Raw genomic sequence first — 25,308 nt, 5'->3', positions numbered from 1 at the left:
TCAATATGATTTGGTGGCTTGATTAACTATCAAATTTGACTATTGGTTCTTTATTGTTGCAACTAATGCTGTAAAATATTTACAATGGGGCCCCTAGTGAATTTAATATTTACAATTCAAGTTCTCAAAAATAGGGTGGTTCAAACTTCGGATAAAACCGAAAAAATCGAACATCGAACCGAATTGAAAGTCGAATTTTGTAATTCGGATATAAATGTTAAAACCGAAGTTTATTTGGTTCGGTTTCGGATTATATATGTCGAAATCGAAAAAACCGAAATTTCATTAAATTAATAAATTTTTTTATATTTTTATTTATATTATATATTTTGATATGATATCTAGTGAATGAAAAACTATTTTGAACAATTTTTAGTAGATTGTTTTTATTAAACCAAAAAACAAAAATCCATCCACTAAAAAAGGACAAATCACACGGGCCGCCGCCAACCTTACTCTCCACCGAAGATTTTTTAACTAACAAAACGCGCAAACTTTCGTATAAAGCTTTCCCTTTCAAACTCCCACAATTCTTCAAAACTACAAGCGTTGCTTGCACGATCTCTCTCTCTCTGTAAGAAAAACTTTGAAAATGGAAAATAAAGATTATAAAATATTAAAGTAACTGAATTCCGAGGTGGGTTTCTCTTCATGTTTCTGATTCTAAGGCTTTATGTTGTATATATTAACCCCTTTCTTTAATATCTTTCAGAAAGATTCATTCTTTCTTGACGCTTTTGTTGTTGGCTTTGTGGGGCTGCGGTGAGAAAAAAAAAAGGCTTTCGAAAGAAGGGAAGGGGGAAAGGTATGCGTAATTTGAAATAATTGTTTTTTGGTGTAAATTGAGGGTTGTTTCTTTTGGGACAGGGATGGTGGGCTTTTTCTTCACTTTTTGACGCGTTTTTAGTTTTTTGCGCCTTGATCTGTAAATGATGTGTTCATAGACTTGCTTTTGATTTATTGAGGAAAAAGGGATGGTTTTTGTTATTTTTCGATTTATTCGAGTGCATATTTAGATTGAATCATCAAAAGGTCGTGAAATACTTGTGAATGGTGAGGTTGAATATGGTGAATGTGAAGATTCTTTTTTATGGGATAAAGAATTTCTTGCAATACAGATCAAACTCTTGATTTGGTGTTTATTGAAGCCTGTTAAAAAAAAATCCTTTTTCTTTCATTATACTTTGACTGAATAAAATTTTTTGACATGGCTGGAAGAATTATGGGAAGAAGAAGGAATTTACGAATCATTTCATTCGGATACTGTTTCTTTCATTTGCGAGAATGATCTTTTGTGGCTGGGAAGGGTATAATTAGGAACGGGCATGTGCTGTAACTTTCTTGTTCGCCTTCTCTTTGAATTGAGATAGAGTTATGGGTATTATGTTTTATTTATTCTGTGTTTGCCTGATGATTTGTTGCAAGTATTGATATCCTGTATGGAACTTTTGTTTTCAGGATATTGGATTTTCTTTTTTTCATTCGCCATCCATTTTCATGGCTGAACAAAGAACTGATCCATCGGTAACTCCTAAAAAGAATGAAGTGGTTCCTCGTTATCTCAGACCTTCCTCTGGTTCTTGCCATGATCTCTGTAAATACGGCAGAAAGCATGTCTTTGAAGAGAAGCCATGGAAATGTTCACGAAAAAGAATGGCAAAACCTTCACATAGTGAGCTTGCTCCTGTAGAGATTATCATTTCGGGCGAGCCAAAGAAGGAAAAGCTTTTGAAACACAAGCTGTCTATAGATACTAACAAGCTTTCACTTAACCTGAAGCTTTCTCCTGGTATCAAATCTTTATCTCCAAAACCCAAGATATCCTTGGTTGCTAAAACTCATTCCCCAAGGCGAAATGCTTCATCTGGAGATAATAAAAAGTTGCCGAAATTTAAATCTTCATTTGTTAGAAAATCATTTTCTCCTGATCCCCCTGAAGTTATCAAGCGGGAAATATTACCTCCATCGAAACAAATTGAACTTCCAGTTCAAGAAGTTTCCTTGACTGATACGAAACCATCAAGAACTGAGAAGAGGACAGGTTATCAATCTGATAAGCGGTCCCCTTCTCTGAGGTCAAAACTAGTTAAGGTTAAGGTACCATTATCTTCTGGTGAGAATTCGAATGGGAAGGGGAGAAGGAATGGTGATGTCGAAACTGGCAGAAAGATGACAGACTTGAAAGCTTCAGCTAAAAAGGCTTTAAAATCTTCGGCTGTTCCTTTCTCTCCTAAAGTTACTCGTAATAAGAAAGCGTCCGTTATAACTAGAAAAACCAGAAGCTCAAAGTTGGCGTCTCCTATGAAGGATCAAAATAGGTTACTCAGGGTTGAGACAGAGACATCTGACAACGAGAATGTGCCTGAAAAAACCTTGCATGTCATTGAAACAGGAACTCGGAGTGATTCCTTGGATTCCATCTCAGATGAACTGTCTCGTGGAAAGTCTCCATCTTTGTCGTCTCGTGAGAAACATGACGACGAGAGTGATCACAATGGCGGTGACGCATATGAACTTGTCTTGTCTGACAATGGACCTGAGAAGAATGAAAAAGTGGAATCTGTGACAGAAAATGGCAAGAAGACTCTGACAAAGAATAGGTTGATACTTTCAGAAGATAAATATCGCTCACCAGTGAAGCTAAAGTTCCGAAGTGGAAAGGTAGTGGACCTTATGTCAGACAACAACAATCCCAGGAGACTTAAATTTCGAAAACGGAACATTGTGGGGGCAGCAAACAGCAAGGCTGATGTTAGCACAAGAACTTATAAAAATACTGGAGACGATGGTGCAACTGATGCAAAGCTGTCCTCTGAGAAGGTTGTCTTAAAGCACCAAGATGTGCAGGGCAAGAAAGATGATCAACTTTTATTCAATAATGTGATCGAAGAAACCGCGAGCAAACTTGTTAAAAGCAGGAAAAGCAAAGTTAAGGCCTTGGTGGGCGCTTTTGAAACTGTGATCTCTCTCCAAGAAAGGATACCTTCTTCACACCCTGTGAGTTAAAAGTGGCGAATAACAATAACTTTCATTGTGTTTCGGACTGTATAGACTAGTTTTGGGAGAATAATAAGATGGGAGGAACTGCTTTTGCAGGCCTCTAGCACTGTAAATATACACGAGTATATTTGTCGAAGCGAGGTTAGAAATAGGAAAATCGGGGAGGTCTGATTCCTTCCTGTGCTCGCTTCTACCCGGTGCTTAGAAGGTTTGTTTGTTGTTTGTGTTTTCTTGAATTTTAGAGTGATGGAAGAGAAAGCATGAGAACAACAAAATTTGTATGATTTCATGCTGTGTTACATTCTTTGTAAAATTGGTGTATACTTGTTTTGGTATTGACAATGTTGGTTTTCCAGATGATTTAGAATGTGTTCCAGTCTTCAATTCATTGATATGTACTTGTCTTTTTACATGTATTCTTGTGATTTTTTTTAATGCACAATAACCTGATAATTCTCTAACCTTTTTGTTGTAAAATCACTTCCTAGCTTTATATTCTTTATTTTTCTTTTGATGACTTAAAGAACATATAGCTGCTACTCTTTAGTGCATATTAAATAAACCCCCGAAATATCATAAGAGCATGTAAATCACGTTAATCAGGTAAACTGTATTAGATAAATCCTATACAATTGACTCACCCGATAATGTATTGGTAAAGAGAATCGAACTCATAACAATTATTCAAGTAATCATTTATACCATCAACTCGGACACCATTTGACATTATATTCTTAATCTTGAGTGAGAATAAAATATATATAGTATATAAAATTTGAGTTTGGTCAATGAAAATGATGATACCGGTTTTAAAAATAGATAAAACACATTATTGTTTGATAATTATATTTATATCTTAACCTTACATTATAATGTAAATGCTGTGCTAAAAAGATCATCGAACAAATTTTCATTTCTTAAAAGTTCCTTAAACAAACTTGTGTACGATATTATATAGGAAAAGAAAACGTTAATAGTTACTCATTTAGCAAATGAAGAAAATCGAAATACGGCAAAAAGATATTAGCAAATAATTGCTGTTCAGACACAATTCTTAACCAAATTAAATTAACATAAAATTCATATCTACAGTCTCATATGTTAATTTTATCAAACATCTCCCATTTGACTTAATTTATAAAAAAATATTTTTTTATGCCAAAACTATTATTTTTCATTGCAAATATATATTAGATTTGTGAGACCATTTCTTAAGAGTTACATAAAGTAGAATGAATTTCAAATATATCAATTATATGTGAACTTAACATTCATCCTAATTAACATTAAACATCGTACAAACCTGCAAATTATAGATTTAAAATTTATGATTTTATTTTTCTAAAATAACAAAAATATTTTTGAATATATTCGAAATCCATAAATTTAAAATTAATATATAAAAATACAATGCGAAACTCTCACTTATCAGTTGTACTTTTTTCGTGGGATATTTTCGTTGACGCTTTTGTTTTCTACGTGGTAAACTTGTGCATACATGTAAGAATTTTTTTTTTTGATTTGTAGTTCTTATTACAAATAATTTGTAGTTTTTGCTTCCAAAAACTCGAGTGCAGCGCGCAACGATACTTCAATTCAGTCCTCATCAAAACAAGATGCCCAAAATGATTACCCTTATTCTAAATATATTCCGTGTAGGATTGTAAACGAATCGAGTCGGTTCGATAAATATTTGATTCGCATTCGAATTTAACGAACTTGAACATGTTCGAACTTTTTTCGAGTCGAACTTAAGTCCAAGTTATTTTGTTTGATAATTTACGAGCGACTCGCGAACATTAATATTTTAAATATATAATATTAATTATATATTAAATATATTTCGAGCTTTCGAACTTTTATTCTTGAACCTTACTATCCGAACAATAGTTTGAATAGCTCACGAATATGTTTGAAGATTTGAGCCGAATTCGAATTTCTTTTAAAGCTGAACTTGAGCCAAAAAAATTAAAAAATTTGAGCTTCGAATCGAGCTCGAATTCGAATATAGACCCAAATTCAAACCTTAAAACTGAATTCTTGATCCGATTTGATTACACTATTAATTACGAGCATAGATCATCCAAGACCTACTTAATAGAAATTATGTGAATCATGTGATTGAGCTTAATTGTTTTACAATATTTCATGAAATCGGGTGGCATTGACCATTGTTCCGGTGAAACATATATGGTATTGACGATTGGTATTTTCTATGTAAATATCTTGTTCTAATATATGATATATCTGAGAGCAGGTTGCATTTATTTTTAGCATTTGAGTTTGAAACCTAAATCATAAGTTGCATGTCTAACCATCATCATACAGACTAAAATGTTGTTTTATCTCATCCCATCAACCTTTAATACATGATTTTGATTTTCATTTTACCAACTTTTTCAACTTGCCTAAAAATTCTTAGTGAATTTGTGCTTGAAGTAGCACACAAAATTTCTTAGAAGACGATGCACATTGCTTCATAATATATTGTTAGTTGTCCCACATCGATTAGATAAAATACCTGAGAGTTGTATATATGGACTTGGACAATCCTCATCTCTTAAACTAGTTTTTGAGGTTGAGTTAGGTTCAAGTTCCAATCTTAACATGGAAATCATAGCTCAGGTTCTACCGTTATGTGTTGCATTGCCCATAGTTGGGACACCCGTTCTGCCCATAATTGGGTCATTTGTAAACTTCACGCTTTAAATGTTTATTCATGAACGTTGTCCCATATCGGTTAGATAAAATTCCTGAGGGGTCCATATATGGATTTGAGCAATCTTCATCTCTTAAACTAGTTTTTGAGATTGAGTTAGATCCTAGCTCCAATATTAACGTATATGTCTCGTAAGCTCCCTAGTCCCTACTGTTAATCGATATGTGGGAAAGATAGTATCTTTAACTTGAGCTATTTTGTTATGATTGTTTAATAAAAAATTAAAAATATATTTATTATAATCAAATCCAGCATGCTCGATCTATTAAATTTGAAATATTAATGGGTTGCGTGGGATATGGAATCGAAAATTTAACGGGTGGACCCCGTAGCCATTCCCAACGTGGGATCGAAGGAAGCACACCAATTATTTCCGTGGCCTGTGTTTTACTCTTCAGTGACAGCCGTTGATGTTATCTTTTACCACAAAATTGTGGAGTGTTTTATATTTTCTTGTGTTTCCAGATCGTTGCCTCAAAGAAGCCCCTTTCTTGACGCAATACTCTACTTGGCAAAATCTCTACGCCCACTTTCGACCACAAATTTGATATAAATTTTTTTTTTCCATTATTGGCTGAAATCGTTGCTTGGAAATGGTTAAAATATCGATCGTTTGGTGAATCGTGCGTGTGGATTGGTGATGTCTCAGATTCCATTACATGCAAATCCCTAAAATCTTGGTTTCTTGTCCATGCAGCTGAGATTTGGGGACAGTTGCTGAAAGTAGTTTGATTTCCAACTGAGGTTTGGATCTGTGGTCGTGATTGTACGATCTAGTTAATTAATTGACTAAATTTTCTTGAAATCAAGGTCTTGCTTTCAGGAAAACAAGTTTGCAAGCATTACGTGTTCTGCAATTTTATACTTATTGGGATGATTTTTTAGTGATGGTTCATCGTGATTTTCCGAAACTTGAAGAGGGTTTTAGTTTTTTGTAGCTTAGGTTTGTGATTGGGAGCTGAATCGTACTGCAATATATGGGAGGTTCCCTTAAATCTTTCGCTTTAGTTTGATGAAATATATTATTTCTCAACTTTTACAAATCCACTTGATTATGTTGTATTAGAGTTTTCGTGGATGCCTTGTGCAAATTTCAAAATTTCATATGTTAAGTTTCTCACCATTTTGTTGTCCCGTATTTTGTAACCAATATTTTCTTTAACTGCTGGTTGCACGTTGTGGAGTGTGATTTGATGTTATTTTCTGGTTTGTGGTTGGTTGTGTATTTAGTAGCATTGTGACTCTTGTGGGAAATTTCCAATTCTTATATTTTTGCCGTTGTACATACGCATTTGGTGTCAATCAATAAAAAGATTGTTATGTCCTCTTTCCACTTTGTTCCTTGAAAATGTTTGCGGTGATGTTTGGGACTGACTGACTCTAAAAATTGGTTGTGTCACCTTCATCGGAGATAAATTCTGAAGAGATGGGACTTTCATGGTGTTGGATCTTGCTTCATGATTTACTTGCAGTCGTTCTTATGTGTTATGGTTGGAGGAATTCTTTTTTCCCATCCCAGATGTTTATTTATTAGTCGTGCATAAGTTCAAGGGAGAACTCGGGATTTCTTGGGGTAGACAGGGAGAGAACGGCTCATTAAAATTTGGAGGGTGGAACTTGAATTTTTAGAAAATAAACAACATTTCAATTTTCATTGTGGTTCGCCATTCACCTGTTATATTCTCCAACTCATTCGTTTGCATTTAAGATGTCTCTGCTGTTAGTTGTTGTCAGTTGTACTAGACTTTATTAATCATCTTCTCTTGTTTTATACTTGTGGGATGATGTAATCCTACCAATGGAAGTTTGTATGTTTTACCAATTACAAAGTTATCTGTATGGGTTACATTCTGATTTGCTGTGTTGAGATATCCGTTATTCTTTCTGTCCCTATTACCAGGAGAGGATTATGTATCTCACAAAGCAATTGCGCTGCTTACATTCATCATCTTGTGCTTGCACGAAAGGGCATCTTAGCGAAAAAGTCATATTCCTAGTTTTCAATCAGTTGAATTGGAACCCAAAATTGATTGCAGCACTTTCTTGTGCTTGTAAATGGTTTGATGATCTAGCTAAACGTGTTCTTTGGAAAGAGTTCTGTAAGACACGAGCCCCGAAGATGATGATTGATTTGCAGTCTAGGGGAAGTCATAGTGTGGATGGTAACTGGAGGGCACTTGGCAAGCTACTTGTGTACTGTTTCGGCTGTGAAAAAGATGGTTTGTTCAATAATATTCAAATCCCTGGCCATTTTGTCCACAGAACACGATTCTCGAGTACATCTGGAAAGAGCTTCCTATTGCCACAATGTCGAACAGATGTTTTATATGTCTCCGATCCTTGCGAACATCTAGACCAAGGGGACGAAGGGGACATTGGTTTTTTTCGTGGGATATTTAAATCTTTTGCATTATCGAAGGTTAGGAAAATGCTGATTCAGAGGGTCGCTCCTCTTCATCCAACTGAGGTGTGTCCCTATTGTAAGGCTAAGCTATGGAACATGCTGGCGGCCAATATGATACCACCGAGTGCTACTTGTCGATTGGGCGCATATGAAGACAGCATTGAGTATTATGTATGCCTTAATGGGCATGTTCTTGGGATTTGTACCCTCTTGCCCTTATCGGATACAGATGAACCGTCGGAGGAATGAATGCTGCCATAAACCAGGTATTTAGTACCATTGTTTGATCCACTCAACTGAATTGATTTTATTCTTTTCCACCTATTGGCTTGATGTGATGTATTTTATTTGCTAGGAACATGTTGATTTATCTGTATTCTTGAAACTTGGCCAATTCTATGAAGAGTTGTGTGATCCAGATATTGGAGCCCATTCATCGAGACTAACTGTGTTGATTAAGTTCCAAACACCATCAATGTTACTGCCTTGTAATTGTTTCCTTCCCATTAGTGGTGTTTAAGTTTCTACAAACCTTTACGTTTTTGTAGCATTACGTGATCTTCCAAAATGTATCAAATTTGAGGAATGATTTGGGGCATTATTTCAAGTTCTGCTAACGTAGATGAATGTTTATCTAATGAACTTGTAAATCACTACTCTAATTAAGAGACCAACCAAGAACAAAAGCCAGAGTGAATATCAAATCATAGAATTTGATTAAAGAATCATCTGCATATCTATTTTGTTTTGCACGAATGATACATAACAAATAGCCTATCATATTCCCTAACTCTTAATGACAACCTGATGACCCACTATAATCACCGCAATGATGAAATGTCGTAAAAATTGGGAACCGGCAACAAAATCTGAATGGAAAACAAATACAAAATTAAAAGAAAAGAGTCGTATCCACGGCCAATGGGGCCAGAGTGGGAACCTCACATAGGATCTGCACATTAGCTATGTCCTTCCATGCATCAATCATCATGTGCTGTTATTCCCTTCCGAGCAGGTGCAGGGGTTTCGCCATCATGGAGGTCAAACTAATGTACTTGTCTAATAAAAATTAGAAGGAATGAGAATCCCAATATCGCTGAACAGTTTCCCTTTCATAGGCCTTCGAGCACGAAATGCAAATCAAGATTATGTTCTCCGCTATGAACATACACAAGTTTTTCATTCTTGCTCAACCGAATAGCAACAAATTTATATACGCCACGAACGCCAACAATGATCCATACATATTATCGAGCCGTTTTCACCGGTGCACACTTCATTGGTTGATAGCTACTCCAAGATGTGGCAATTTCTAACAAATTCGTTTGAGTAGTTAACATACTTGGTCCAAAATGGGCGAAGATGCTCAAAACCAATCTCCAACCATGGTTTTGACTGGCCATTGTAGTGAATAACTGCCGCCTTTTTCACCTTTTCAACGTCAGTCTTGTTCTGATAACCCAACCCAAGCATGTGCCAGGAAGCATCAATTGGGTGAACATGACCCCTAAACGCAATCAAAGCAGGAGGAAGAGTTCCAAGTTTCCATAATGTCAGGTTTGACTTCAGATTCTGCAATAACAGCGAACCCATTGAAGAAAAATACAAGCATAATATCAAAATTGTCATATGATCCCTTCATAAAGCATAATACATTAACGAAACCTAAAGAAAGCCTGCATGTACAACGGAGGTGAAATGGCACAAAATAAAAACATATGAAACCCACAACATTGCTTGTTAAGAGCTTTATCTATGAAACATGGCAAAAACCCCGGCCTAATTCAATAGTAGAACACACAGACAAATTTGTAGTCAGTTATGGAGTAATGACATTAAAGTTAAGAGATGAATACAAAATCTAAAATTATGGCCAATAATAATGAACCTTCCATTCATATAGTAAAACATAAAGTTCATTATTCAGCCCTACAATACATAATAAGGCAAATGTCCCGATAAATAAATGCAAAAGGAAATTTTACTGTACCTCCTTGAGCCAGGTATGATAAGCATCTCTTATATTTGTCTTCCGCCATGCACGCAAGTCAAATATATTCATTCCATATGCCCATGCGCATTCATCAGGATTCAAATTCCTAGCAATTAGTGGATGAGAGAAGTTGAAATAGTTCCTAAAATGCTTGGACATGACCCACTCATCTTCACCTTTACAGGTTTCAACAGCTCCGTTAACTTTTCCATTGAGGTTGATGTTCCAGAGCGGAGATAAATCAAGTTGAATCACAACATCATCATCTAAGAACACCACCTTGTCAAGGTTTGGGAAAAGCTGCAAGACACAAGGAAGCATTATCTCAGCCTTGAAACAGAAAAACCAAATCTCAGCCTTGAAACAGAAAAACCAAATGAAAGGTGAAAAGTAATGCCCAAAGAAACAATGATTATGATTTATACCAATTTCCAGTTCAAGCTGTAAAGAATATGAATTGACTACTAAAATTGGGTATGATCAGATTAAATTTGGTGACAAAGTTAATTGCCTCTATCTGATTATATATAATTAATTTGCAACACTTTGCATTCCTCTGCACCCACATAATGACCAGATTAAATGTCACTTTCAGCACACGGAGGCAGATAGTAATTTTTGTGAGGGAATGGTATAAATGCAAGCCATCAGCCATGTTCTATGGTGGCATGCCATGTCACAAAATATTTTTTTTCCTGATTTTAATATACGTAAAAAGTTATACATATTCAATAGCCAAATTATCACCTCTGGAAGGTATATGCGAAGATGGTTCAGCAATGAAATATACTTTGGACTTCTAGCTTGTAATTTAGAGGCAAATGTTCGTGGGGTGGTGTCACTTAGATTGGCCCCAGCAATGTGATTCCCATGATAGTAATTCCGAATCCCATAATGGTTCTCCACAGCTTCAAGAACTGGGACATTCTCTCTTGTTAACCAATCAAATTGATGAACACCTTTTACTTCAACTAAAGCTGGAGACACAGGATTTAAGGCAAACCATGAATGCATGCCTGCATATGTTTTTTTGTCAGTTATGACATGAAAAACAATCCTTTCTGGGTTCACAGATGATTGGACAGCAGACGTGACAACAACCGCAGCGGCAAGAATGTTGTCTGTGGATAACACAAAGTGATGATAGGAGTTGTCGGAAAGCAAAGGAAGTAACTCTGGAGAAGGTAACTGTTTTCGTGCATGAGCATTGGAAGAATATTCATCTGTCAGCCTCAACGAAAGGCAGTGAATGCCCTTAGGAATTGCACTGGCTGCAAAGTGTTTATGCATTAGCTCTGCAAACTTGGACTCTCTTATCTCCCTTTCATATCTCTCCATCTGTTGGTGGATAACACAAATTCCACTTTAAAAGGTTAGCCTCACATAGGAAAATCCATAAAATGTGCACTTAAAATGCAGCATGTGAAGATTGTAATCATCTCAGATTCTCAGTAAATCGTCACATTTTATTGGTACCACATACAATTATAGCTCAAAATATGTGGACAAAAATCTGTCCCTCTATGGGGTCGATTAAACAGGAAGAATGAATAAAAGTAAACCAGAGATCTTAAGAGCTAGTATAGTGAACACAAACTTCTATCTCAACAAAAACGTGAAGCACCATTAATATTTTTTTTATGTGAAGCACCATTAAATGAATTATTTTTATGTAAAGCAAAACCTAAAAGGAGACTAACATAGAGTATGGGTGGATGGAGATAAAAACACATAAAGAAAGGCATTATTAGGTAACATGATTAGGAATTTGTAATCTGGTATTGTATAGCAAAAAAATCATGTTCCATAATAATTAAGGACATGAGGGTGATGAAAACAGACACAGGAATATGAAAGTTGGCAAATTAAGATAGACAGCCGTCAGAAACACCTACCATTCCTTTCAAAATCAAAGCAAACTCTTTCGAACTGTGCTTGTTGTTTTTCATTTCAGAAACAAGTTGACTAAAAGAGTCTGGAATCTTCAAACTGTCAGGGACTTTCTCAGAGTTCACTTGATTCAGGATCTTAACAAAGTCCTTGACCATCCTCTTCCATAACAACAACAACAACAACAAAGTTTCAGCAATACCATAAAAAATGTATCATAGTCAAACCGTGATATATCAAAATTAAAATAACTATGCATACGAATTCAAAGAAATAAAAAAGATGTTCACCCCATAATCATCATTTCTACCCAGAAGCTTTGGGCCCAAACGCCGTCCTAAACAATCTGAAACAGAGAAACGGTATTAAACAAAATTTGAAACCATAACTTCCATTTGAAACGGTATATTTACATACACAAATATTAAAACTTTGACATCTTAAAAAGTCCCAGAATATAAAGAAAGAAGACAAAAAAGGTAAGATTAAGGATTGACACATGCTAATAATAAAATGATCCTCAGGACTAGATTTATACGCAGCCAGTCACTATTTTCTTTCATCTTCCTTACAGTCACCAATTTAATAATCAACATTATAATAGAAAAATACACCACAACGCTGGACCAATACTTAGAGGCCCAAAGTGGAAACAAAATTAAAAACAACGGAAGGAGTTTCATCAAAGGGGAATCCAAATGATCAAGTAAAGTTTTGAAATGGCAGCAAATCTTCACAGCATGGAAGTTAAGTTACCACTTATTTCTATCCAAAGCATACAACATTTCCAGTTCAGTGACATATTGAGAAAGACTGAGGAGAGGTACGTGGCATCAGTTTCTCAGTCACTTAAAGAGAGCAATTAGAAGAAGTAGATTTGGACAGAAAGAATTCCGTAAGGTGACGAGGTGTGATGACCCGTTGGAGAAAATAAAGACCACATATCGCAGATGGATAATGAAAAGAGGACAAAATTTATGCACAGTTTGCAGAACACAGAAGAATAAATTACGGTTCCAAATGGAAGAATGGGGAGAACATACAGAAGCCTTGCTGTAAAAAGATCTTCCTGGTGAGTTCTGCGTGAGAGATTTTGTTTACATAATTTATACAGAATGAACAGAGAATTACCAATCCAGTAAGTATCGTTTCATGGTATAATGACCATCGCCATAAAGGGCCAAGTGAAATTTCTTCTATATCGGTCGTGGTCGGCTAGGTACTTTTATGTAATTAATAAGTTGTATAAACCATGAAATATCTACTAACATTTATGCACCGAGATCTACATGCCAAAAACTTACTTTTTGATAATTTAGTGATCACTTCCAATATTTAACTATAAGCCGACTCCGAAACTTACACTTTACACAAAGTCTTCAATTATATATCACCAATCATAGCAGAGAAAAAAGTGATAGAGACGGCAGTGCACAGAGAACATGAAAAGAGAACTACATAAATTGGGATATCACAAGCCATCAGCACAACCTTTAGTGCCAAAATAAAATCACAATCTTCAGAGAGAAAAGCATGCATGATGCTGTTAACGTTGAATTTGAACATTTTCACCAGTAGTTTATTTTTTTATTGCTATTTGAGTTCAATAATAAAAGGGGCAAAAGAATCATATAGTGAACACCCATAAATCATATAACAGCTAAAAATCAGAGAACCAAAATAAAAAATCAGTCGCCCTAAAGAAATCCTCAAATCCAATCAGCAGAGTATATGGAAACAAATATCTGAAGATCTAACAAACATCATCGCATAAATAATCATGAAAGCACGGTTTCCATCGGGGTTTATAGGCAAGATGCAGAAAAGTACCGATTGAGGAGCACTTGTTGACACCTTCAAGGGTGACGACCGCGGTGAGAATGAAGACAAAAGGCAACAAAAAAGCAAGAATCAAAATCGTATGGAAGAGAGTGCGGTACGGAATGTGGCGAGCTGCGACCTTGATCTTCATCAAATCTCCGACTCCTCCATTGACATTTCCTCCGCTGCTGCTCGATGATATTGTTATACTTCTCATGCTAGGTGAGAAGTGCAGCTGCATCTTCCTCCACCGCCACTCTCCTCCTTTTTTCCCCTTCTGCCCTCCTATGCTTCAACAAATAATCTCTTCCACCACCACCACCGCCACCACTATTACAGCTAATAATCACCTTCCTAAAACGAAAACACAGCTCCAAACAATCCTCCGAAAACGATAATGAACTCCTCACCATCAGATCTGCCGCAGCAGCTATTCAACGATCTTGTTCCTCTCCGGCGGTGCATCCATCGCATTGGAATCCACGATTATCCGTATAAATCACAATCCAGCAGCCCTATGATTGTCCCTCCGCAACTCGATTTGATTTCTCAATAAATACGCACACAATAACAACTTTTCTGCTAACACACATACACATGAATGAATGCGAATGATTTTATAAATTACACGAACCAAATCATCGTCAAGGCAAATCAAGCAATAAATTCTGCCCCAAATTTTCGCCTCTCTATTAATTGCAGAGACTTGATTTCCTTCTGAATTCTCTGGATCGGAAAGGTAAATGGAGAGAGAGAGAAAAAATAAATTCATGTATATTGTAAACTCTTAAATTTGATTGGCTGATCGGCCCTATCTATACTATTCCAATTTTTTGACCGTTTTTACATTCGGAATATTATTATTACTAAATAAATTTACCATAAAAGCATAAAAATAAAATAGAAATAAATAAATAAATAATTAATTAATTAGGTAATGATTAATGCCGAATTGCTGATATATTATTATCTTTGGTCAACATGGCTTGGCTCGTTACCTGTAAAAAACAATTATATTATATACTATAAAAATATATGGAAAAAAAATGAGTTCAATATTTTTTTAATAGTGATTAGATGATCGAGAAAGGTTTTTTTTCTAACAAACACATGTCAAGAAATTGATTAAATGTTGATTATTGTAGCTAAGAAGATATTTAAGCCCATTTTCAATAAATTCAACAATGATACCAAATCTAATCAATAATGGACCAGATATTCAATGAAAATATCGGGAAAAAAATTGTGGTTTGAGTTGGAAATGATTTGATTTGGAAGGAAAGTATTTAAAAATACACTCAATATTATCATTTTATGATGAAAACCGTTGATTTGAAATTTATCTAAATAATTAATTAAATGTGAAATTCGTGATTTTATGACCCTTGATCCAAGCTCATCATCGGGTAAAAAATTTGAAGAAAGTATTTCCAATACATCTGGAGTGGAGTGTATTTGAAATCCATTACGATTATTATTGAAATTATTTAACTTGATATGAAATAAATTTAAAATTCAGTTAAATTTGTCATTTCAAACAAGACAAGAAATCTAAAATCTAATCAATACAAACACAACATAAGAACTCCATAAGATTGTGTTTGGATCGGAGGATTTGGATTTGAAAGAATTTCAAAACAACTATATATTATTATGAATTTGAAATACATAACAATTACTAAAAAATATAACTACTCGATGATTTGAATAAATTGTCAATTAGATTGACTCAAATAAATCAAATTATTTATTAATTATAGAATTGAAATTCTTAGCTCAAAATTGATCAATCAATCCAAATACAAGCTGAATATATCGGTCAAAGTATAATATCTATAATAACAAAAAAAAGGTATCCTACAATCTCCAAAATGCATTAATTAAGCATTCTTAAGCATCTACATAATTTTTAGAACTTTAACTAACATATTTCATAAAGTTTAATAAAACTCATCAAAATGGGAAAAAAAACTTACAAAGAGTGAAATTAATAAAATAAATATGTTTAGTGATCATCAAGGCACCAAATAATTCATGCCTCTACATTTACAAATCCCCCAAAAGTTGGAACTTCAAACCAAACAAGAAAAAAAAGAAAAAAGTTTTATAATTAAGAGTAACATCGAGTGAACTGTTATACTCGAGTTTTATATATTATATTCTTTTATTTTATGAAATTGTTTACCATATATCCAATTTGATATTCGTTCAAAATTCATCTAGATTACACTTTAATGAATCAATAACAACATTTACATCTCACTTGTTTAGATGCTTTTAAAATCAATATCTTTATATATTTTTTTTACTAGCTTACTAATTAATACAATGTATTTCAATAAATGGATCGATCCATATACTACTACTATACACGATCTAAAATCCCGAATTTAAATCCAACGGTGTAGAACCCCTCACGTGGAAACTAGCCGTTACATTCCGAGCGTCCAAAGCTCAACGTTTTCTTTTTCCTCCCTCCCTTCTCTTTCATTCAATGAAATCTAACAAAATCAAATAGTAAAAACCTAACGTCGCTAGAATTTTTCATACTGAATCGATCCTCTTCCTCTCTTTCTCCAGGAATTTCACCATGGATTCGAGTTCGAAGACTGCTGCTGCAATGGTTACTCCTGGGGAAGAGAAATCCAGCCTATCAAATCCATCCAAAACAAACGATTCCAAAAAATGTTCGGAGAATTTTAATCCAAATTTGTCGAGCCCCATATTGAAGTCCTCCAGTTCTCCGTCGTTTATCGATTGTGAAAAGAGTGCCCGAAAGGCTTTCATCAGAAGCCCCAATCCTAACCAAATTGCTTCACCTTTGCTGAAGAGAAAGATCCGTGATAGGAGGTTCGTGATAGCAAAGAAGAAATCTCGAAATGAGGAAGTGAACTCTCCGACCTCCGCTGTGGTTTGTCAGAAGTGTAAGAAGAGCACCGGGAAATCCAAGTGCCTGTGTGTGGCTTATCAGAGTTTGAGGGCTTCTCAGGAAGATTTTTGTATGGATCGGGGGCAAATAGATAATGACGTTGAGTTTGAGAAGCTGAAAGAGTATGATGATGAAACTGTGAAGGCGCAGATAAAAGTAAACTCCATTAGCCAAGACTCTAGTATTGTCAATGGAGGGAAAATAAAGGGAAATGACGCAGGTGGGGAAGAGGGTGAATCTGGGTTGAAGAGGAGCAGGGATAGGTTGTTGGAAGAAGCAAAGGCGAGTGAACAGGAGCCAGGATCCGGAAGGGTGATGCAATTGGTGAAGGCATTTGAAAAATTCAATTTGATTCCCAATTCAAATGATTTGAATGAAAACGAAGTGGCGGAAGAAGTGAAGGACGAAAGTAAGGGGCTAAAATGGGAGTCGACTGGACTTCAACAGCCTCCTAAGTTTTCTAAAACGGTGGTCTCGATCTCTCCGTTCAGTCCACCAGACCTTCTCCTTACATCGGAGAGCTTAGGTTTATATTCAAATCGATCTTATTCACTTGACAGCAGCCAAGGAAGGTCGGTAGTCAAGCTACCGTTCTAAACATCTGCACAACTAACTTTGATGTTTTGCTATTCTTGTATTGGTTCTGAATTTTATTTTGTGCTCTTCTGAAGCGTTAGCATTTCAGTCAGGTCTTCTGCGGATGGTAGAACAAGCAGGCGGCGAGTGAGAACTTTTATTCATATGTATATTCCTAGAGATGATTAATTTAGTCAATATAGGTGAGCTTACAAACGTTTTACTTCTGCAGAGTGCCGAATCATCTCTAACCTTTTCTAGAAGACATTGTAAGAGAAAACAGCTCAAACCAACCTCTCAAAAGCCCTTCACGCTCAGAACTGAGGTTTGTTGCAATTCATATCCTTCCCATCTTGCAGTTTGGTTTGCGAAGTTCGAACACTGGCAACGTTTTATTGTACACATGATTCTCGTAGCTGAGTTTTAAGTTAAACACCATTTAATCTCGACATAGCTTTTTTTTTTGAAGCCTTTGGTGTTGGGAAAGTTGACATACAACGATCGAACTGTAAATTTTAGAAGGATATTTAACAGATATCGTCCTTCTATAAAAGAAACCATTCTCAACTCTGTGGCCTGGTCAAATCCCATCAAGTATATTAACAGTGAGTGTTCTTTGTGGAGAGATTATTGAAATCCCATCATAAATTGGATCTCCCCAGACACTGCCACTGGTTCTACATTAAGCGGTGGATCCATTCTTTTCCCTGCAATTCTCACAATGGAAGGAAATCAAGAAATTAACAGCAGACAAGCATAAAAGACATGTAGATATTTGGCAGGGAATTTAGAACTTTTAGTCATGCTTATGTAGGTATTTACTGGATTGATTTGCTAAAATTGCAAATAATAATAAAATGAATTACAACTACTTACTATCATGTTGATATCCTTAAAAAGCTTAATATCCTCCTACAATTAGTTACTCTTTTACAAAAATGAAGTGATCAAGGGAAGGTGGCTGTTCTGGTTTTCCACTCTAAAACCTACAGATAAGTCTACCAACATATTCTTGAGTTGGATTGAGTTCATAGTGATGGGAGGAAGAAGATATTTGCTTCAGCACATTTTGGCACATGTTAAGTAACACAAATTCTTTGCTAGCCAAATAAAAGTTTGAGAATGAAAGGAAAGATGAGCTATATTTTCTTTTTCCATATCAATAACTGCCACTAGCTACAATTTTGGTAAATCAGAAAGTAATTTGTTTTACAATTGGTTCCAGAGCTATGATCGTGTGTTTGATTATCATGAGTTACAAGAAGTTGTAATTATTGATATGAGATTGTCAAGTACTAATAATTGTCATCAGATACTAAAGGCTGATGGAACAGGTTGATCAGTAAGGCATAAACGCCTTCTTTGTTTTATTCAAAGTTTCTAACTTTCTGAATAATGAAAAAAGATGATTACAATCTCAAAGTACTGCAGAATATATAGAATATTTCTACCACTAATGATAAGATATCAATCTAATTTAAATAACAAGATAAAGCATTTTACTTATCCTAACAACTTTATCAACCTAACAACCTTATCAACACTTATCACACTTATCAACACTCCCCCTCAAGCTGGAATGTACAAGTTATACATTCCTAGCTTGTCAACCATTTTTTCGAACAATGGCCTAAAAAGTCTTTTTGTTAGGATATCGGCAGTTTGTTCTGAAGTTGGAATATATGTTATGCTGATGGTTCCTTCATCGATCATCTCTTTAATAAAATGTCGATCAACTTCAACGTGTTTAGTTCGATCATGGTGCCCCGGGTTGTGACAGATGTTTATTGCAGCCTTGTTATCACAAAATAGTTTCAATGGCATACTTGCATTCATTTTCAGTTCTCCAAGTAACATTTTCACCCATAAGGCTTCACACATACCATGAGCAACTGATCTTAATTCAGCTTCTGCGCTGCTCCTTGCTACTACTGGTTGTTTTTTACTCTTCCAAGTTACCAAATTCCCCTAGACAAAGGAACAGTATCCTGATGTGGATATTCTATCACTTACTGATCCAGCCCAATCTGCATCAGTGAATATTTCAACATTTCTTGCTTCTGTTTTCTTGAAGAAAAGTCCCTTTCCTGGTGTCCCCTTAAGGTACCTTAATATTCGATAGACGGCTGTCATGTGGTCTTCAGACGGGGCATGCATAAACTGGCTTACACAACTCACTGAAAAAGCTATGTCTGGTCTAGTATGAGCAAGATAAATTAGTCTCCCTACTAGACGTTGATATCTTCTTTTCTCCACAGGAGAACCATTCACTGTTTCTCTCAATTTCTGATTTGGATCCATGGGTGTGTCAGCCGGTTTACATCCTCGCATTCCTGTTTCATTCAAAAGATCAATCACATATTTCCGTTGAGACACCGAGATTCCAGATTTGCTCCTTGCCACCACCATGCCACGGAAGTACCTCAATTTTCCCAAATCTTTCATTTCAAACTCAGCTGCAAGTTTCAGTTTCAGCCTCTCCATTTCATATAGATCATCTCCAGTAAGAACAATGTCATCTACATAAACAATGACAATCGTTATTTTTCCATCCTTGTGTCCGTAAAATAGGGTATGATCGGTATGAGCTTGTAGAAATTCAAGTTTTAGAATCACTTTAGTGAGCTTGTCAAACCAGGCTCGTGGAGATTGCTTCAGACCGTACAGAGACTTTTTTAACATGCAAATTTTACCACTCTTCTTTTCTTCATCAAAACCAGGAGGTAGTTCCATGTATACCTCTTCTTCTAGATCCCCATTCAAAAAGGCATTCTTTACATCTAGTTGATATAGTGGCCAATCTAGGTTTGTTGCCAAGGATAATAAAACTCGTATTGTATTGATCTTTGCAACTGGTGCAAAGGTTTCTTGATAATCCACACCATAGGTTTGTGTGTATCCCTTCGCAACCAATCTTGCTTTGTAACGTTCAACTGAGCCATTAGCCTTGTATTTGATCGTGAAGACCCATCTACAACCAACTGGGATTTTATCCTTGGGTTTTTGAACAATGTCCCAAGTTTCATTCATTTCCAGTGCCCGCATTTCTTCTAGGACAGCTTGTTTCCATCTGAAATTGTTCCAAGCCTCTTGTATTGTGGTTGGGACTTTTGCACTTGATAGATTGGAGATTAGTACCTGAACCGAAGCTGATAAATGTTCATATGCCACATAATTAGCCACTGGATATTGAGTGCAGGACCTGGTTCCCTTTCGTAATGCAATTGGGACATCTAAGTCTAGACACGAGGCATCATTCTGCGGACCATCTATATTCTGCGGACCATCTATAGTATCAACAGACCGAAACTCTGAGTTGGAGACTTGGTTGCCAAGAACCTTTGGTTCTACCACGGTATCTGGATGTTTCTTTCGTGAGAAGTGCAAAGGAAACGGCTGTAGTAATTCTCCCCCTGCCGTTGACAGACTTGGAGGAGGAGAAGGGGTAGGAAGCCAAACACTCTGAGGTCTAAAGAAGATGACAACCTATGTTCTGGATATGATTGATGAAGACGATCAAGAGGAGATTGAAACTTTAAGACACTGGAAGACATTCTATTTATCAAATAGCATGCTGTGAGAATGGCATCCCCCCAAAAAAATTTAGGGACATGTGATGGACATGTGATGTGAATAAGAGAGCTCGTGCTACTTCCAACAAATGACGATTTTTTCTTTCTGAAATTCCTTTCTGTTGGGGTGTATTAACACAAGAACTTTGGTGAATAAGACCATTCTCACTAAAAAAATTGTTTAGTATGGAGTTGAAAAATTCTGTTCCATTATCTGTACGCAATGTGTTGATAGTTGCATTAAATTGCGTTTTGATCATGGAATAAAAGTTTCGAAAGGTTTGTTCAACCTCCGATTTTTCCCGTAAAAGATACACCCAACAGACACGAATATGATCATCAGTAAAAGTAATAAACCATCGTCGATTGGAAGTAGTAGATATTCGAGAAGGTCCCCAAATATCACTATGAATTAGAGCAAACGGTTTAGACGATTTATATGAATGAGGAGGAAAAGGAACACGTGTATGTTTTGCCAATTGACAAATTCACATTGAAACAAATCATTATTTCGAAATAAATTAGGAAATAAATGTCTTAAATACAAGAAATTTGGATGCCCTAATCTGGAATGCAACAATAATATGTATTGTTTGCGAGAAAGGGGAGAATTCCCAACGGCTGTTTGAACATGGTGACTCACGATAGATTCATCCCGAAAGTAGTAGAGGCCGGAGCTTGCATTAGCACTGCCAATCCTCTTCCCCGAGATCAGGTCCTGAAAAATACAAGTAGATGATGTGAAATTAACAGCACAATTCAAATCCTTTGTAAGTTTGCTGATGGACAGCAAATTGCAGGACAAATTAGGAACATGCAAAACATCCTTAAGAATAATCGAATGGCTGAGTAAAACAGTTCCTACACCACGTACAGGAGTATACGATCCATCGGCAATTTTAACCTTTTGGGGACTTGTGCTGGGAAGATATGATAAAAACAAATTCTTACTGGATGACATATGATCTGAAGCCCCAGAATCTATGATCCAAGTCTCACATCTTGCAGTTAGGTCACTGAGGGCTGTGAATTTGGTACCTTTCTCAGCCAAGTTGGAAGATCCAGTAGCACCAGAAAATAATTTACAAAGTTGCTCCATTTGCGTCTTCGAGAAGCCTGCTGCAGATTGGTTTTCATCTACGTCCGGGTTGGCTGAAGCTTGAAGCCCCCTTTTTTCTCGGTTTCTGAATTTGTTTGGGACCCAATTCGCCGGTTTACCATGTATTTTCCAGCAAGTTTCAACAGTATGATACGGTTTTTCACAACGTTCACACCAAGGTTTGCCATTCTTCATATGAGGATCGATAAGATTTTCTGGAGTGCGTGTGGCGAGTGCCGAATTTTCTGTAAATGGTAATGTGTGAAGCATCACCCTCTTTCGGTTTTCCTCTCTACGAACCTCCGCAAAAACCTCATCGATTGATGGTAACGTCTTCATCCCTAGAATACGTCCACGAACCTCGTCCAAACTTCGATCCAGCCCAGCGAGAAAGTCATAAACTCGTTCCTTTGCCACCATCTTGCGATACAAGATCCCATCGGCTGGATCTTTCCATTCACAAACAGTGAACAGATCCATTTCATGCCACAATTTTTTGAGTGCATTGAAGTATTGAGCTACAGCACCATCTCTTTGTTTCAAGTTTCGAATCTGATTACGTATTTCAAATACTTGAGAGGAGTCTTCAAGGTCAGAGTACGCCAAAGTCACAGCATCCCAAATATCCTTAGCAGTGAGATGAAAGAGATATGTTTCACTGATACTTTCTTCCATTGAATTTATAAGCCACGCCATTACCATTGAATTTTGAGTATCCCAATTTTGATAGGTCGGATCAGTGGTAGAAGGTGGTGGAATGGACCCATCAAGATACCCAAACCTTCCTTTGCCCCGAATCACCAATTGAACGGAACGAGACCATTGAAGAAAATTTTTTCCGTTCAGTTTGTGATTCGTAATTTGAAGGGATGTAGATTCAAGGGTAGAAGGGGAAGGAATTGTGTTCGGTCCAGGGATCGTGGAGGAATTTTCAGATCTGGATGTGTCATGGCTCCCAGAATACGCCATTTTGACCATTGGTTGAAGCCTTTAATTTTGCTCTGATACCGTAAAGGCTGATGGAACAGGTTCTTTGTTTTATTCAAAGTTTCTAACTTTCTGAATAATGAAAAAAGATGATTATAATCTCAAAGTACTGCAGAATATATAGAATATTTCTACCACTAATGATAAGATATCAATCTGATTTAAATAACAAGATAAAGCATTTTACTTATCCTAACAACCTTATCAACTTAACAACCTTATCAACACTTATCACATTTATCAACAGATACAGATGTGTCAAAATGCGATGCTTGATTCACTACTCGTTTAAGATACGAGTTCCACCATTAACATCAAATACGACTCTTATGAAACGACACATGCTTGACCTTAGAGTTTTCTGTATCCAAATCCTGCCTCAAACGTATTTCCAACAATTAAACCAACTTGCTTGATGAGTGGATTGTGGACACGATCTCTATCTCAGTTCCACCGTTATTTGTGCCTGAAGGTGATTTGCCGATTTTGGTGCCATACTTAGACAATAAATGAATACATTATTATACATGTGTGGTGCTTCGTATTTTTTGTCTCTTTACAAATAACAATAATTCTAGCAATTGTTTATACTTTAGCAAAGAGGAAAATGCAAGGAAGAAGATTTCATGAAGAAGTTGAAACAAGTGATGGAAGAAGAGAAAAGATTGCGAATACCTATTGCTCAAGGTCTACCTTGGACCACTGATGAACCAGAGGTAACATTTACCCCCTGAGGGAAGCTTTTTCGTGTGAATTGAGGTTTTCTCGTCTTAAATGCTTATGCCACCTTGATTTCATTTCATAATTTTGACTTGGTCTTTTTTTTGGCTTCGGGCAAATAATATGAGCACCAAGGCTTTCAAATTTTCATGATCACTGGTTTATAAGTTGTGTGAATTAATTTTGGTGCAAGTTGGCATGTCCAGTTGACACCATCCTGTATTTCATTACTTATGCGTTCCATTGTTGTTTGTGTATATATTTCAGTGAAAATTTGATAGTGTTAATTTCTTTCTTTTCAGTGTTTGATGAAGCCTCCAGTTAAAGAAAATACGAGGCCCACGAATCTGGTCTTGCATAGTGATATAAGGGCAGAGGAGCGGGCTGAATTTGATCATCAGGTAGGTAAAGCACAGCCTTCAGGCTCCACATTTGGACAAACCAGTTGACACTTCTAAGAGAAACATACTGATCTCACATATGATTATTTAGGTCTAGTTGTGATTAAAATCAACTAATCAAAAAATCGTTTCCAAAATCTTCTTTCATTGTCTTATATAGAAGCTAATTTATTTCTTATGGAATCGTTACAGATTCTTGTTCACTGTCACATTTCATGTAACCATTTAATTTATCCATGAAGGTTGCCAAGAAAATGGGTTTAATTGAAGAATACAGGATGGAAAGGGACAGACAGCAGAAGGTAATTCCACAAAGAAATGTTCGAGTCAGAGTGTAATGACAGAGGTTATCTTTAATTGACACCTCTTTTGCAGCTTGCCGAAGAAGAGGAAATCAGAAGACTGAGGAAAGAGATTGTTCCAAAAGCTCAACCTATGCCATATTTTAACAGACCATTCATCCCCAGAAGGTAGCCTCTCATATACGCTTTGTCACATTGGATTCAACTCAATTTGTTTGTTGCTAAACTAAAATACAAGATGAATGTCTAAATCAGTGTGAGCCACGTAACAGATATGTAATAAGACAGCAGAAAAAAGCACATGGTGGCTATCTAATTAAATTTTGAGCCGCATAACAAATATCTAATATCTAATGAAGAAAAATACCTAGAAGTTGGCCTAATATACACTTCCGTGTGTGTGCAGATCTACAAAGCAGCCCACCAAACCCAGAGAACCAAAATTCCATGCACCCCAACAAAAGAAGATAAAGTGCTGCATGTCCTGGGATGACAATTGCAGTGAATATGAAGGGTGAAAGGTCGAATGTCGGGTTTCTTCCAAGCAGAAATGTAACTATCGCGTCTTTCATGATCATAGCTGATACTTTCTATGGTGCCGAGTAATCATTGAATTTTATTCTTTACCATTTGTATATATCTCATTTGTTTTATTCAAACGTCGGAAACCGTATCCGCAGCAATTAAACACTCAATTTCGGAAAGCAGATTACATGAATTGCCGGCACATTGATGTAACGATGTGCCATTTTATTCTTTCATTTCGTGAACAAGGACGACAAAAAGATTTTAGACACGCTCATCTCTTTCTTTTTAATCTCGTTATACAGTACTAAATGCCAACTTACTACACGCTGAAGCCGATAAAACAAAAATGTTTCGCTTTTCTTCTTTA

The 25,308-nt window shown here is 36.1% G+C and overlaps 4 protein-coding genes across 7 annotated transcripts; 3 read left to right on the top strand and 1 right to left on the bottom strand.

Annotated features, from left to right (window-relative positions):
• Positions 1–505: 505 nt before the first annotated feature.
• On the top strand, positions 506–3,477 carry LOC140974438 (uncharacterized). 2 transcript variants are annotated; one of them, XM_073437893.1, is made up of 3 exons: positions 506–637; positions 713–805; positions 1,459–3,477. In XM_073437893.1, exon 3 carries the CDS (start codon positions 1,498–1,500, stop codon positions 3,004–3,006), a length of 1,509 nt encoding a protein of 502 aa, XP_073293994.1. In that variant the 5' UTR covers positions 506–637; positions 713–805; positions 1,459–1,497; the 3' UTR covers positions 3,007–3,477. The 2 variants fall into 2 exon arrangements, with proteins under 2 accessions (XP_073293994.1, XP_073293995.1); XM_073437894.1 differs by having other exon boundaries at positions 533–805.
• A 2,694-nt stretch (positions 3,478–6,171) lies between these two features.
• LOC140974440 (EID1-like F-box protein 2) lies at positions 6,172–8,759 on the top strand. Of its 2 annotated transcripts, none has more exons than XM_073437897.1 (3): positions 6,172–6,703; positions 7,620–8,389; positions 8,479–8,759. In XM_073437897.1, exon 2 carries the CDS (start codon positions 7,629–7,631, stop codon positions 8,370–8,372), a length of 744 nt encoding a protein of 247 aa, XP_073293998.1. In that variant the 5' UTR covers positions 6,172–6,703; positions 7,620–7,628; the 3' UTR covers positions 8,373–8,389; positions 8,479–8,759. The 2 variants fall into 2 exon arrangements, with proteins under 2 accessions (XP_073293998.1, XP_073293997.1); XM_073437896.1 differs by having other exon boundaries at positions 6,175–6,463.
• Positions 8,760–8,816: 57 nt separating this feature from the next.
• LOC140974437 (probable galacturonosyltransferase 14) lies at positions 8,817–14,613 on the bottom strand. Its single transcript, XM_073437892.1, has 6 exons — positions 13,837–14,613; positions 12,297–12,352; positions 12,012–12,167; positions 10,864–11,454; positions 10,114–10,416; positions 8,817–9,695 (listed from the first exon to the last, which is right to left on the bottom strand). Exons 1-6 carry the CDS (start codon positions 14,066–14,068, stop codon positions 9,414–9,416), a joined length of 1,620 nt encoding a protein of 539 aa, XP_073293993.1. The 5' UTR covers positions 14,069–14,613; the 3' UTR covers positions 8,817–9,413.
• Positions 14,614–16,225: 1,612 nt separating this feature from the next.
• On the top strand, positions 16,226–25,172 carry LOC140972385 (microtubule-destabilizing protein 60-like). 2 transcript variants are annotated; one of them, XR_012174501.1, is made up of 8 exons: positions 16,226–17,328; positions 17,428–17,479; positions 17,565–17,657; positions 23,587–23,706; positions 24,013–24,115; positions 24,354–24,413; positions 24,487–24,581; positions 24,820–25,172. XR_012174501.1 is itself a non-coding variant. In XM_073434827.1 (8 exons), the coding sequence occupies exons 1-8, from the start codon at positions 16,418–16,420 to the stop codon at positions 24,929–24,931; spliced, it is 1,542 nt and encodes a 513-aa protein (XP_073290928.1). In that variant the 5' UTR covers positions 16,230–16,417; the 3' UTR covers positions 24,932–25,169. The 2 variants fall into 2 exon arrangements, 1 of the variants encoding a protein (XP_073290928.1); XM_073434827.1 differs by having other exon boundaries at positions 16,230–17,328; positions 24,013–24,111; positions 24,820–25,169.
• The last annotated feature ends 136 nt before the right edge of the window (positions 25,173–25,308 follow it).

Source organism: Primulina huaijiensis, chromosome 3 (assembly GCF_012295235.1).
Source record: "Primulina huaijiensis isolate GDHJ02 chromosome 3, ASM1229523v2, whole genome shotgun sequence".
In the NCBI taxonomy this organism is placed as follows: domain Eukaryota; kingdom Viridiplantae; phylum Streptophyta; class Magnoliopsida; order Lamiales; family Gesneriaceae; genus Primulina; species Primulina huaijiensis.
Note: the sequence above shows the minus strand (reverse complement) of the source record. Positions and strands in the feature narration are given on the sequence as shown.